The sequence below is a fragment of the Taudactylus pleione genome, unplaced genomic scaffold (assembly GCF_031769625.1).
Source record: "Taudactylus pleione unplaced genomic scaffold, aTauple2 ptg000190l, whole genome shotgun sequence".
Taxonomy (NCBI): domain Eukaryota; kingdom Metazoa; phylum Chordata; class Amphibia; order Anura; family Myobatrachidae; genus Taudactylus; species Taudactylus pleione.
This window is the reverse complement of record NW_028284592.1, coordinates 772310-786530: the sequence shown is the minus strand read 5'-3', so window position 1 is coordinate 786530 and position 14221 is coordinate 772310. Positions and strand designations below refer to the sequence as shown.

At 45.5% G+C, this 14221-nt stretch overlaps 1 protein-coding gene across 2 annotated transcripts in view; it reads right to left on the bottom strand.

Annotated features, from left to right (window-relative positions):
* The window catches only part of ERMP1 (endoplasmic reticulum metallopeptidase 1), a 71238-nt gene extending 58287 nt beyond the window's left edge, over nt 1-12951 (bottom strand). The window contains exon 1 of one of the 2 annotated variants that reach the window (XM_088476625.1): nt 12819-12951. Coding sequence is in view for 1 of the 2 variants with exons in the window: in XM_088476624.1 (XP_088332750.1) it covers nt 12114-12418 (305 nt within the window). In the remaining variant the exon portion in view is untranslated. Of the gene's footprint in view, nt 1-12113; nt 12625-12818 lie in introns of those variants that run through there. The other variant, XM_088476624.1, reaches the window with a different exon arrangement.
* Between the last annotated feature and the right edge of the window lie 1270 nt (nt 12952-14221).

Here is a 14221-nt window from a genome sequence, read left to right as displayed (position 1 = left end):
GGTCATCTCACATTAGGAGCTCATACTATGTAGTACGTCTGAATATGGATCTGAAGGGAATTGGGAAGAATACTAATAACACAGAACAGTGACGAGTGGCAAGTTAAAAAAAAAAAAGCTGTGTGAAGCGCCCGTGAAATGGATCCTGGGGAGGACACTGCTGATCCTGCATAAGCCAATAATTCTTACAGTACTCAAGTAGCACTGATATTACACATGACAGAAAATGGATTACACCGCTTATGTACACAGGGCCTTAATTGAAAAAAGTACAAGCGCACTTATTTAGTAGAGTTTAGGTTTCATATAGTTCACTGACATTTGAAAAACAAGAGATATGGTAAGAACTTACCTTTGTTATCTCTGTTTCTACGAAGTCCATAGGGTCCACAGGGTTGACCTTGGGGGTATAGGTTGGGAACCAAATCCGGGCACCACGCAGTTAAAGCTTTCAGCTCCCAGGATGCACTGGGTGCACTCTCCCTATAACCCCGACCCCAAGCCAGGGGCACCTCAGTTTTTAAGTAGCCAAAGGCCGTAGGAGGAAAGAAAGACGACTGGAACACTCAAGAACCATACTCACAGAGAAGGAGATGGGAAACCGGTGACCAGTAACACAGCCCATATGAAGCCAGGTGCGTCAGGGCGGGCGCCCTGTGGACCCTATGGACTTCGTAGAAACAGAGATAACAAAGGCAAGTTCTTACCATATCTCTTGTTTTCTACTTCAGGGTCCATAGGGGGTCCACAGGGTTGACCATGGGGATGTCCCAAAGCAGTCCTTATAAGGGTGGGGATGCTCCTGTGCTGAGAGGTGAATCTGTCGCCCAAAAGGAAGCATCCTGAGAGGTAAAGGAAACCAATGCATAGAACCTTAAAAAGGTGTGGACAGAAGACCACGTGGCCACCTAGCAAGGCAGAACAGCTAAGGCGCCACAGCGAACCGCCCGAGAGGGGCCCTCTGCCCGAGTAGAATAAGTATCAATCAAAACAGAAAGGCTTAGCCTATGTGTAGACCCCTGAGGTAGTCATACGAAGTCATCTAGCCAATGTCAATTTATTGGCCGGCCTTCCTTTCCAAAGACCACAACTAAGGAGTCCGATTTCCTGAAAAAACTTGAACGGATTACATAAATCCGGAGAGGCTGGACCCAAGACAATGAGGCCACACCAGCCGAGAGGACTGGTGACTGAAATGTCAGTACCATAAGTTCTGGAATAATATGGAACTTAAAAACCACTTTAGGAAGAGACACAGGGAGAATGCAACTCACAACCCTGACACGGTGGACTAACCAGAAGAGGGAGCAACCTGAGAACGCTCCCAATTCAGACACTCACTTGGCAGATGCAAACGCCATGAAAGAGAGATAGAGAGAGAGCCTAAGCAACAGACCAAGTAATGGCCATCACAGCCAGTGGTTCAACTGAATGTCCCAGGAGGGCACGAAGAACCACTACTAAATCCCAAGGAGCCCCTAGGGGGGAGAAAGGGTGACATAATCCAGAAAACACCCTGAAGGATGAACCGGATACCAGAGAGTGGAGCAATTCCACATCCGAATCACACTGCCAGTGTAGAGATCCGTACTGTCAGGAAGGCCAGGCGGAGGGTGAGACCCAAGCCAGCTGGAAGGAATGCCAGAATTTCTGGAAATCCTAAACACCAGGAGGATCGCAGCGACAGGTATGATACCATAAGAATTATGTATGCCAGTGTGTGGTAGATCCCAGCAAAGCTGGTCTATGTGCTCTAAACATCTCAATGATGACAGAGTCAGGGAAGCCTTAGGACCACAGTAGGGACGCAGCCAAAGACGAACGACCCAGATCCAGGGCAAAGCAAGGACCCTGAGACAACAGGTCCGGATAGTGAAGCAGCAGGAATGGAGTATCGATTGGGAGACTCCGACAATCTAAGTACCCGTGATTTCTGGGGCAATCAGGAGCCACCAGCAGGACAGCACCTCCGTCTCGATTGAAAAACTTCCAAAGACCTTGAGGAAGAAGAGTGAACGGAGGAAACAGGTACACAAAGTGGAAGGACCACTTCACTGACAATGCGTCACCGAAAGTTGCTTCAGTACCTCAAGAGCTGGACTTTAACACTGGCAGTGTGTGATCGATTCAGAAGGCCATGAGGACCCCCTCTGGGAGGCCCCCTCTGCTCATTAGGAGTTGAAACCTCTCTTGGAGAAGAGACCAGTCCCCGGGATGCACGTCGTGATGGCTGAGGAAGTCCGTTTCCCAATGGAGAACTCCCGGAATGAACACTGCAGAGATGGCCGGGAGGAGACTCTCGGACTATGTCAGAATATGTGACACTCCCGTCATTGCTACCCAACGACCAGTGTCTCCTAGATGTAAGCCACTGTCGGACTGAACAGTTTCAGGTGCACCATGAAGCCTGTGTTAGGCCAGAGTGAGGGCCCATGACAGCCTAAAGTTCCAACAAGTTAATTGGCAGGACGGAAACGACAGACGTCCAACTGCCCCGATAGGAGTGCGGACCAGTCACAGCTCCTCAGAGACTGGCGTCCGTAGTAAGGATTACCCTAGATGAGGTGGCTATAACCACCCAGATAAAGACAGACACATCTCCGGAGAGAACATCTCTAAACAGTGAACCAATGGAGAAAACCGTTCCATCTGGAGAGAATCAGTCTTTGCAAAGGCCTGGAATGGAACTGAGCATATACCACCCTTCTGAAGGTAGACACCCTGGATTCCAGAACCCACATGACAGAGTGTACAGACACTTGTCAACTGTGGAGACATCTGCCCGCTCGTAGTTAAAGAGTGGAGATCTTGTCTGAAGTTAGAAAAGATTCTCCGATTCTGAGAATCCAGCAGGGCTCCCACATGAATTATATCCTGTGAGGAATTCAGGGAGGACTTTTTCCCAGTTGATTAACCCTTCGTGCTAGTGAAGGGAAGCAATGGATAACTGGAAATGCCTTCAAAGAATCCTGGTGATCCTGTAAAGAACAGGAGGTCGCCCGGATACAGGAGCAGTCGGATACCCTGAACAGGTGGACTGTCATAAAACCCATAAATCTGGTAAACCCCAGTGGGGCTGTGGACAGTCCAAAGGGCATAATCTGAAAACTGGAAGAGTTGCTGTGGCACAGCAAACCTGAGCTATCGCTGATGAGGGCTTTATGCGTTCTATGCGTCTATGCGTTCCAGACTTCAGGCTGTGATTGCCTGCAAAGGATTTGCAACAAAGTATTAAAAAGTGAAAGTTAGACTTAAGGAGCGTACACACGGTCAGATTTGTCAGACTTGTCAGATTTGTCAGATGAACGATTGAACGATTAAACGATCTGAACGATTTGAACGATTTTACCAAAGTTTTGAACGATTTGAACGATTTGAACGATTGAACGATTTTTGACTGCATTAAAATGAATGGAATCGTCCAAGTCTGACTGCAAACCCATCAGATGTCAGATATCGTTATCTGACAAACGGGAACGCGCATCGTTGATCGTCCATCGTTCAGGCATGTCAGATATGAACGATTTTCCTTCAGATATGAACGACTGAACGATTTTTAAATCGTTATCGTTCATATCTGAAGGAAAAATCTGATCGTGTGTATGCACCATTAGAGTTGTTTAGTTTGTCCCATTACTTTTGGCCCCTTAAAAAGTGGGAGGCACATAGAGAAACCGTTGTAATTCCTACACCGTTCACCTGATTTGGATGTTATTACCGTCAAATTAAATCTGAAAGTCTGCAGTTAAAGCACATGTTGTTAGTTTCATTTCAAAGCCATTGCGGTGGTGAATAGAGGTCAAAATATTAAAATTCTGTCAATGTCCCAATATTTATGCACCTGACTGTGTGTGTGTGTGTATATATATATATATATATATATATATATATATATATATATATATATAGTCTCAGAACCACCCTAGGTACACCTGTATCTGGGCAGATTGTAAAGAAAAGGGATATACATACACTGACAGGTTAGAGAAAAAAAAACAGACAGTCAGCACTAGCATAAGTCACATACAATGCAGAAATTATATATACACACATTATATATATATATATATATATATATATATATATATACACACACATACATACATACATACATACATACACACACACACACACATACATACACGACATATAATATACTGCAAAATGTTGCTACATTCAACTGCCCAGATTCAGTGTCTGGGAAGGCTATAGCGCTGTGTACACTGACCTGATGGTGAGGAACGCAGGGGGACTGGACCAACTGTCATCCTGAGAGATTTCTGCTGCACCAGAGATAAAATGGCCACTGGAGACCTCAGAGGAAGCAGGGCCGCGGAGAAAGCAGCTCAGCGACGCCAGACTATAGGCACTGAAAGGCGCGCTGAGCTAAGGGGAGGAGACGCTACAACAGGGACGGCTTCCTCCCCTGGCCGGCTATTAACCTCCGGGACGCCGGCTCCCTGCGCCGATCGTTAAGTCCCTGGTGGTCTAGTGGACACGCGGGGTATGGGGGAGGAGGGCAGCCGCCACTGCCAGTGCCTCCGGTCTGTCCCCAGAGACCGGAGCCATCGGACTGCTCCCCGTCGATACGGCCACAGTCCTGGGCACTCGCAGAGTCCGGCTAGTACAGACTCTGGGGTCCTGCTGAGATCCCCAGATCTGTACTGGCGTCTCAGCATCGGTGGAGTGACGGAGCGACAGCTAGGACGTCCTATGGACAGTCCAACGCTGCCGCTCTGAGGAGTCCAAAAGTAATAAAAAAAATTAAAAAAGAAACTGTGAACTCATAACAATAAAGCTATGTGGCTGCTAATCAGCCCCCCCTGCAATAACGGTGACCCGACTCCGGCCGGGCATCAACTTAAACCGAGGTGCCTCTGTCTTGGGGGCGGGGTTATAGGGAGAGTGGACCCAGTGCATCATGGGAGCTGAAAGCTTTAACTGCGTGGTGCCCAGATTTGGTTCCCAACCTATACCCCCAAGGTCAACCCTGTGGACCCCCTATGGACCCTGAAGTAGAAATAAGTATTTTACTATATTTCTTGACAGCCTTTATCCATATAAAATGTTGTGGTGTTTGTCACAAAGGGGAAGACAACTTTCCACCTTATTTTATAGAACGTCCTTGACAAAGGCTACCTCAAAGCTGATTAGTTGCTATGGGCAACTTCTCTTATCAATTCTTTACACTGCTTAATACATCTCCTCCTTCGTTTTAACAATTAAATAGTTGTATTTCAAAATTGTAGAACTATTATTTCTGATAAGTGTATATGAACAAAGAAAAGAAAAACACTTGTTATGGGGTGCTGGGGCCCAGAAATAAACACTTTTTTTCTTCATAATTCCTTATATTATCAAGCCACCATCATAACATCAATGTAAGAAGAAAATCTAACAACTGCTGAATGGACTAGGTCTTAAGCCCCCCATACTTCAAAGATTGATTGTAGCAATCGTGCAATTTGCAATCGATTGAAAAAGGGAAAGATTTTTATACACAATCGATTGTGGCAATCAACCTCTGATGTATGGGGGCATTTACAGAGTCAATAGCCGAGAACCCAATTAAAAGTGAACAGCTGTGTGTAATTATCTGTGAGGTTCATGACAAAACAAGGGACAAAAGATGGCAGAGAGGTAGGAAGGGATATGGGTGGGATGTAGTGCAGGTGTAGGTTTTAAGCTGTAAGGGGCAATTCAATTGTTTTTACCACAGGTATTTATTTTGGGCGCCCAATGCAGCAATTTATTTAACAATTCTTATATAGCACAGCATATTCCATTGGGCTTTACAATTGGAAACAACAACAGTAGAACAAAACTGGGTAATAACAGACAGACAAAGGAAAGGAAAGAGGGTCCTGCGCGCAAGTTTACAATCTATAGGGAATTAGGCATTGATACACAAGGATAGGTGCTACATATTGCATATTGGTCCAGCCAGATTGCAGAGGTTCCTGGTGGGCTGAATGATGTAGTAACACAGGAATGTTGGCCTAGGGTTGGGAGGATGTCAAAGTGAAAATATATGAGGTTGGACTGTAAGATGGGATGTAATAATATAGGGAAGCTATGAAGGTTATGTGGGCAGTTCTGGAATCTGCTAAGCTTGTCTGAAGAGGGGAGAGTTTTCATGGAACGCATAAGGGTTTGGAGACTAGTGGAAAGTATTACGATGAGTAAACACTAGACAATATTTTGAACGATTTGGCTGATTCCGACCTATCGAAAAGACAAATCATTCAAATTGACTATGTCATGCAGTGAGTACGTCCGTGGGGTAGTCAACTGCATCGTCAGGTCGGCCCTACATGCAGGATTACCTGACGATGCGGCTGATGACCCCATACAGCAGGATGCGGCAGGGGCCGCCATATCAGGCGGCTGGGCACCGGATCGTCTAGTGTGTATCGGCTGGGGTGGGGAGTTGCATCGCTGTGTACACGCGTTGTTTAGTGTGTACCCAGCTTTATTGTACTTGGGAGGGCATTCCACAGAGTGAGTGCAGCCCGAAAAAAGTCTTCCAAACTTGAATGGGAACAAGTACTGCGTGTGGATAAGAGACACAGATCTTGTACAGAGAGGAGAGGTTGAGTTGTGAGATATTTTGAGATAACTGAAGAGATGTATGTTGGTGTGGTTTGGTTAATAGCTTTATGTGTAAGTAAAAGTATTTTCTATTGAATAGAAAACCGGCAACCAATGGATGGATTGACAGGGCGGCTCAGCGGACAATGAACTTTTGGCGAGGAAGATCAGCCTCGCAGCTGCATTCAAAATGGATTGTAGTGGGAAGACTAGTAAGGAGACTATTGCAATAGTCAATGCGGGAAATAATCAGTGCATGGATTAAAGTTTTTGCAGTGATCAGTGTTAAATATTGGTAGAATTTTGGATATGTTTTTTTTAAATGAATGTAACATTTGAGACAGATTGAGTGTGGGGAACAAAGGACAGTTTAGAGTCAAGGATGACATCTAGGCAACGGGCTGGGGTTGCTTGTTATTAACAGCGATACAGATAACTGGTTCTACTCTTGGCCGGTGGAAATAGAATTAATTCTGTTACAGATATGTTAAGTTTGAGGTGGAAAATGCCACCCAAGATGAAATGGTAGGAAGACAGTCAGTGACACGGACCAGTACAGATGGTGACAAATCTGGGGAGGATAGGTAGATTTGAGTATCGTCAGCGTACAGATGATACTGAAAACCGAAAGAGCGGATTAGTTTGCTAAGAGATGTGGTATAGATTGAGAAAAGCAGAGGACCCAAGACTGAGCCTTGTGGTACTCCAGCTGATAGAGGTGTCAAAGATGAGGCAGAATCAGAAACACAAACAGTGGAAATTCAAATGTTGCTCCTATCAGACGTGAATAGTTGCAGCTGCGCACATTTCTGCTCGCAGCCTCCCGAAGTGGTGAACAGAAATGTGCGATAAGTCAGCATTTTGGGCACCCAAAGCAGTACTTTAGACCAGTTTAGCCGCTTTTTGCACACACGTCCTGAGTAACAATTGACTTGCTCCGATGGGCACCCAAGAGGGATAGTATCATTTATTATTATCTCTCTAAAGGGTTAGAACTGATCTAAAAAAAATAAGGTCCAGAATGGCCCGAACACATCCTTTATTGTGAAGAGTATATACAACCCCCTCCCCCCCTTTTTTTTTGTCACCAATAAAACACTTTGATAAATGTATAACCTTATCTCCAATGGAAGAACACTTAAGTCACTCAACTGAAAATCTGTGTGTAACATAGTCCTAAAAATTATACTTGCATGTATCTCAATATAAAGGAACATGGTGCAAAATAGAGGGGAAAGGGCACTTAAGCACCTTTGAACATTACCTACAATGTTATTTATGTTAAAAAAAAAAAAAAAAAATCTAATAATGACTAATTTGCTGGAAGTTACCAGCCGTAGCATCACCTTATTTACCCAGGATACATTGCTATAAACCCATTTTTAATCAGATGGTTTTTCATCTGTACTAACCTAGACTGAATTAAGTAATTGATTTTGTAACAAGTGTTTATTACAAGGAGAACTGTTTAGAACCAGAAGTGCACACTGCAATACTGCATGCACAGGAATCAGTGATCTCTGGGCCCGATTCATTTCAGAGCCGCTCGTAAGCGGCCGCTCATTCGTTCCGAGCGATGTTTGCACAACTGCGCATGCGTACGGATCGTAATACGCATGCGCAAACCAGTCAGTGCGGCCGAAAATCGTTTGTTTGCTAAATAGCGAATGCCTGCTATTTTGAGTGACAGGAGGAGGCGTATGTGGGTGGTAACGGGGGAAGGTGCTTGAAAACGGGGAGTGGAGATCCAAACGCAGGCGTGCTTAAAGGTCAAAACAGGCGTTTTAAGGGTGTGCATAATTAATACAGCAGCGTCATTGACCACGTCACTGGGTTATTTTATAGTCAGAATTGCTCGCAAGATTGCGGTAGGAAAAACCAACCACAAGAATAGCGAGCAGTTCATACGCTGGTCGATGTACTCGATTAATCTAATAAATAGCGGATATGACGTAGGATGCGAGCGGCCAGGGGGCGTAGTTTTCCAAAAAACAACCGCATGTTTTGTTCGCTCGTTCAGACCTAGAGGCGTGAACAGACCACAAAGAGCAAACGGTTCATTTGAATAGCCACCCCTTTTTTCTGAACGAGCGAGTGCAAATAGCGTCCGGCTCTGAATGAGGTCCTCTGTACCCACAAATACCTGTCACATGGGCAGCAAAGGAAACAGCAAAACATTGTGCAAGCACCATACACAGCACAAATCAATTATTGCTGCGCTAGCTGTATTTGCATCACGTTCTCTATGAGAAAGTACTGAAAAGGCTCTTCTGAATAACACCCTTAGGCTAGTATTACACAGTCTGATGCATACTGATTAATGTAGATCCACAGCTAGCATTTCTAATGTGTATGCATAAGGTCTAAAACTATTCATTTATGTAGGCAAGAACAGGAGTGATTAAGCATTAGGATTAGAACATGTCATAAAATCCCCTTGTCTGGCATTAACAATGACTTCATTCAGTAGGACAATTCGGAAATTAGGTTGTAGAGAAAAAGAATGGCCTATTGGGACCAGGGTAAAATAATTGTAACACCTAAATTATATTAAAAGTGTCCATTTCCGTGACTGCACGTCCAGCATATTTGATTCCACCTGTTGGCAGGGACTGTAAAATTAAATAGCAAGTGTTTAATAATAGGGTGTGAAGACATTATAATCAGTATGAATCAGTTGTATAATAAGCACAATGTGGTCATTATTAAATATGTACTTAGCAGCAGGAAAGAGGATTAAATAGTTATCATTTAAAAAGCAAGTCAGACTCCTATATTGTGGGAGTATACAGTATGGGCCGTATTTAATTAGTCTGCGAAATGTGGGAATATCACCGATGTCATTTTCGCCTGTTTCAATTATCGCCGAATTCAATTTCGAAGACTTTCGCCGGTGCGAAAAGTTATCACCATGTTTTACATGGCAAAAAAAAGTGCAGAATTGGGGTTTAGGGGTGCAGCTTTAAAAAAAATAGCCTGCACCAAATAGCCTCTAAAAAAGAACTGTGTCAAAAAAAAAAAAAAAAAAAAAAAAGGGTCACCCCAAAAAAATTATTTTAGTTTTGGAGTAAAGAAAAAAAAAAAAAAAAATATGGAGAACAAGTTTTTAAATTGCCAAATTAATTCAGGGGGGGTTCCCAAGTATGCAGCAGGTGTTTTAAAGAATGCGGGTGGTAACGGCAGGTGCATTTGGAAGAATTTTCAAAATGCACTTTAGGGACTTAAAAATATGCTTACACCCTTTTTCATGTACCCCAAATTTGATGGGCATAAGGTTTTTTTTTTTTTGCAAAAAAAAAAATCTAAGTGCTATTCTTCACAGCCGCAAAAAAGCACCTGCCGCGGCTATTTAAAAACCCGACTTTCCCTCAGTAACCAAAATGGGGGTACCCATAGTGATCCCCCATGTCTGGACATCTTTCCCAGGGACAATTCCCGAAAATTCCTGTTTTTTTGCAAAACTTACCTTTCCACCGGCTCCCGTTTTCACACATTCCTAATTGAATACGGGGATAAAGTGGGCACGCGCCCGATACTTTATCTCCGGAAAACCTCCGATGTGGAGCGAAACGTCCAGCACGGACTTTTCCTCCAAATTGAATACCCACCATTGTGGTCAAATCAATTAGCTGTGAAGGGTGCAAGTTGCCATGGCATTAAAACGCTGGCACAGGCACCACATCTTGCACCCTCGCGGCCCGCACTCAGCTCGAATTAGCTCATTTTTGCTCTGTCCTATGGGGCTGCTAGCAGTTTTGAGCTAATTCAGGCTGCCGTAAAGTGCAGATGTGCCGCGCCAACTCGTACCCACGATGCATTCGCAGGTAATTGGATTGACCCCTATGACTTTCCCTAAGCAAGAGCATATTGTGTATATAGTACAGAATAATAAGGAGCTCAAGATACAAATAGCAGACAGTCTTTGAAGCCGTTGAGAGTTTGATTCAACCCTTTAAGGCAATTTCATATATGCAGCTCCACCTAATAACATTCATAAGGAACAGACTATACAAATCAGACCATTTTGCAATATGTTCTCCGCATACACAATCTGAAATAAACACTGCCACCCACATTAATGAGACACCTTGATCAGATTAGGATTGGGTTGAGAGATCACTTTCAGCAAGTGGCTAGACTAGTTCTACTGCTGCTCTGTCATTTCTCTACTTTCACATACATACACAGCAGCACCAACGTACAGGTCTTCACTCACCCCAAAGTGAGTTTCAGCTAGGTCCTCTGGCTGTGAGATCTGCAGCTCCAAGTGTGTGACTAAATAGGGCAGATGAGTTGGTGCTGAGCATTCATCCCAGGTAATTTCAAAGTCAAAGGAAAAATTAGAATGCTCTGTCTATATAGATAGTCATAATGTCAACAGCAGGATGTCAAATGTTACCATGTCAGCATGGTTAACATTTTGACATTCTTTGCTTCTCCCCCTCACCACTTGCCATGACCCCAGACTGGTCATTTGCATCTCTGGAGAGGAAAAAGATAAAGTAAACAAGTATGGGGTTGGGGTCCATGTTAAAAGTGTGTCATCCTTGTGAACATGTAAACACACTGTACCTGTCAAAATTGTGGAATCGACAGTAAGAATGCCGACATTACAAACATCAAATCAAGCTGAACACAATTACACACTGGTGATGTTCCTATGTTTGTATGACCTTGGCAGAGCACTTGTGATTGAAAATAGGAAAACGTATAAATAAATGCATGCCTGTCTTTCTCATTATATATGGAGCCTGACAAATTGCTTAGGGAGCTTATTATAAATACATATTACATGTATGTAGTGTTAGCTGGAGATTCACTGCCAGCACACATCAGTACAGACTACAGTGCAAGACAAGACCCCACAAGGAAGACAGTAATACGAGGCATCTCCCACAGTGAGTAGGGGCCCCGGTCTGTATGGAATGACTCGGTAGTAGTCACTGAGCACATCACCCACCTGTCCCCCCACTGTGGGCAGCAGTCTGTGTGGGCAGGCAGCATGCACAGAGATCCTCATTAGTATGCAGCAGCAGCTCCAGCACCCGATGCTCACCTCTACTCATGTTTTCAGGATTTCTGTGCGAAAGCAGCAGCAGGTGGGATAGCGAGTGAGCTGCAGAGTAAAGCTGGCCACACATCTAAAGATTATCTGGCCAACCAGCCAACTAGTTGATTGGTTGGAATGAAAATCTGGTAAGGTATGAAAGCAAATGACAATCAGCAATTTGCTCCCAGACGCCGGAAAATGGACAAAAACTGTTTGAATAAATTGTTTAGGTCAAACATTGAACAAACTTATCTGACGTCCATTTTCATCTGTTTTCTGGCATTTAGGAGCAAATTGCTGATCATCATTTACTCCTATACATTACTAGATTTTCATTCCAACCTGTGCCCGAGTGTAGAAATCCGGAAAACATGGGCAGTTACTGCTGCTGGGGAACACTAGCTGTGCAGATGACAAGCCATGTACTACACAGAGGCGGGTACCCGGCACACACACTGCATTATACAGTCACCTGGAGCTGGTCGCATTGAAGTCGGAGCTGCGGGAGCCCGGTGTGAGCAGCTGCCGCAGGGAGAGGTGCACCAACCCCCGCATCCCCAGCGCATACAGCAGCAGCACAGCGGGGACGCCGGTACCGAACACCAAGCTCCGGCTGCTGCGCGGCGTCTTCCGGTCACTGCCACCGCTCTCCTCCCGCCGGCCGCCGCCATGGCCCGATCCAGAGCCGGTCGCACTGTGTCTAGACCTCCGGACCGCCGACCCTGCACCTGCTGAGCGCTCCATGCCTGGCACCCGAACCCCGCCTCTGGCTGTCATGGCGACCTGCCAGCGAATCAGATTGCGCGCTGTCAGCGGTCCGTCCAATCACCGTGCCAGACGGAAGCTCTGAGTCGCTGCCCCGGCCGGCATCTAACAGGCAGCGGGGAGGGTCAAACCTTCCTCATGATCTGATGATCGGTGAGACTCGCGGTCACTGACTGACTGTCTTCCTCTGCACAGGCCGGAGCAGCAGCGCTGCTTGTTCATAACTGGCTGCCTGAGGGGTTCCTGGCTGAGGGCAGGACGGAGATCATGTCAGCTCCATATAACCCTACTGGTGCACACACATAGCCGCTTTGTAGGACACAGCGCTCTGTCTGTAATTGCTGCATGTTGCTTTCTTTTGGGTGCAAGATACAGATATCCTGTAATACAGATCTATCCTACCAATACTAACCTCCCGAGTTAAAGATTACTGATGGCAGGGAGCAGGATTGTTCCAAGAAAGCCAGTGTGTATAACAGCCAGAATCACACTAAAATATACAGAAAATGCTGGATCTTCTAGACCACAGGTTCTCAACCTTGGTCCTCAGGACCCCAAACAGTGCATGTTTTCCAGGTCTCAAAGATTCACATGTGAGATAATTAGCTCCACCTGTGGATCTTTTAAAATGTGTAAGTGAGCGATGAATACACCTGTGCACTTGCTGGGTTATCTGGAAAACATGACCTGTTTGGGGTCCTGAGGACCGTGTTTGAGAACCACTGATCTATACCAAATATGCAGAAAATATATGATTCCTCAAATAAAGCCACATCCATACCTCATTTAAGGGCCTATTTTATCAGTTAATATTTGCGGTATATCCTCCAAAAACATCAATTTTCGGGGGGGTACCAGCAGATAAGTAGCCCCTGGATGTATATAGGGGGGATACTGCAGCAGATAACGAAGACCACAGGAAACTTAAAACAACTCCCCTTTTCCATGGCCTAAAATTAAGAAATTACACACAATCCGCACAAAATGCTGATCATGTAGTTGAGCGTTTATCTGTAATTGCACATGTGCGAACATTTTTGAAAAACCCTACAGCACATGTGTTACACAGACTGAATGCACAAAGGTGATGTTGCGATCGGGACAGACGATATCAGAAATGTTGTGGAAAATAGATGGGCGGTGCCTGGGAAATGGCTAGTAGTGCACGAAAAATGGTCTATTCAGTTGGTGTATCATGGGATTGTTTTGGCATATCAATGCAGCTGCGTTCCCAGATGCACAACTGCAAGCATAGGAGGCCGTGGTCAGACGGAGAAACTGCTGGTGCAAATACTGCGACCAATGGTGGCATATAAAGATGCACCAATCAGTATTATAGAGGGCCTGATTCAGACCCGGTCGCAAGCGCTGTGCGTTTGTAACCGGGTCGATGGTGGCCCAGAGCGCATGCACACGACGGAGCTGGCTCCGTCGTGCGCATGCGCAAGACCCGGATAGCGACGGGCAAACCGTTGCTCCGGGTCTCGCACCAAAGGGGGCATGCTGTCGATGTTGAGTGACAGCACGCCCCCTTTGGTGGGCGGGCCGGGGGGGGTGGCTGCCCAAACGGAGGCGTTCCCATGTGAACGCCTATCGTTTGGTGCCGGCCCCACTGACATCACAAGTGATGTCAGTGGAGAGATTCCGGCTCTGTTAGAGCCGAAATCTCTCTGGGACTTGCGGCAACGAGACCCTACCACAAGGGTCTCGTCGCAAGCCCGATGGTCTTGACCATCTTCCTGGCCGCTCGCTATAGCTGTGGGTGGTCACCCACAGCTATGCGAGCGGCCAGGAGGCCGTTCTAAAAAAAAAAGA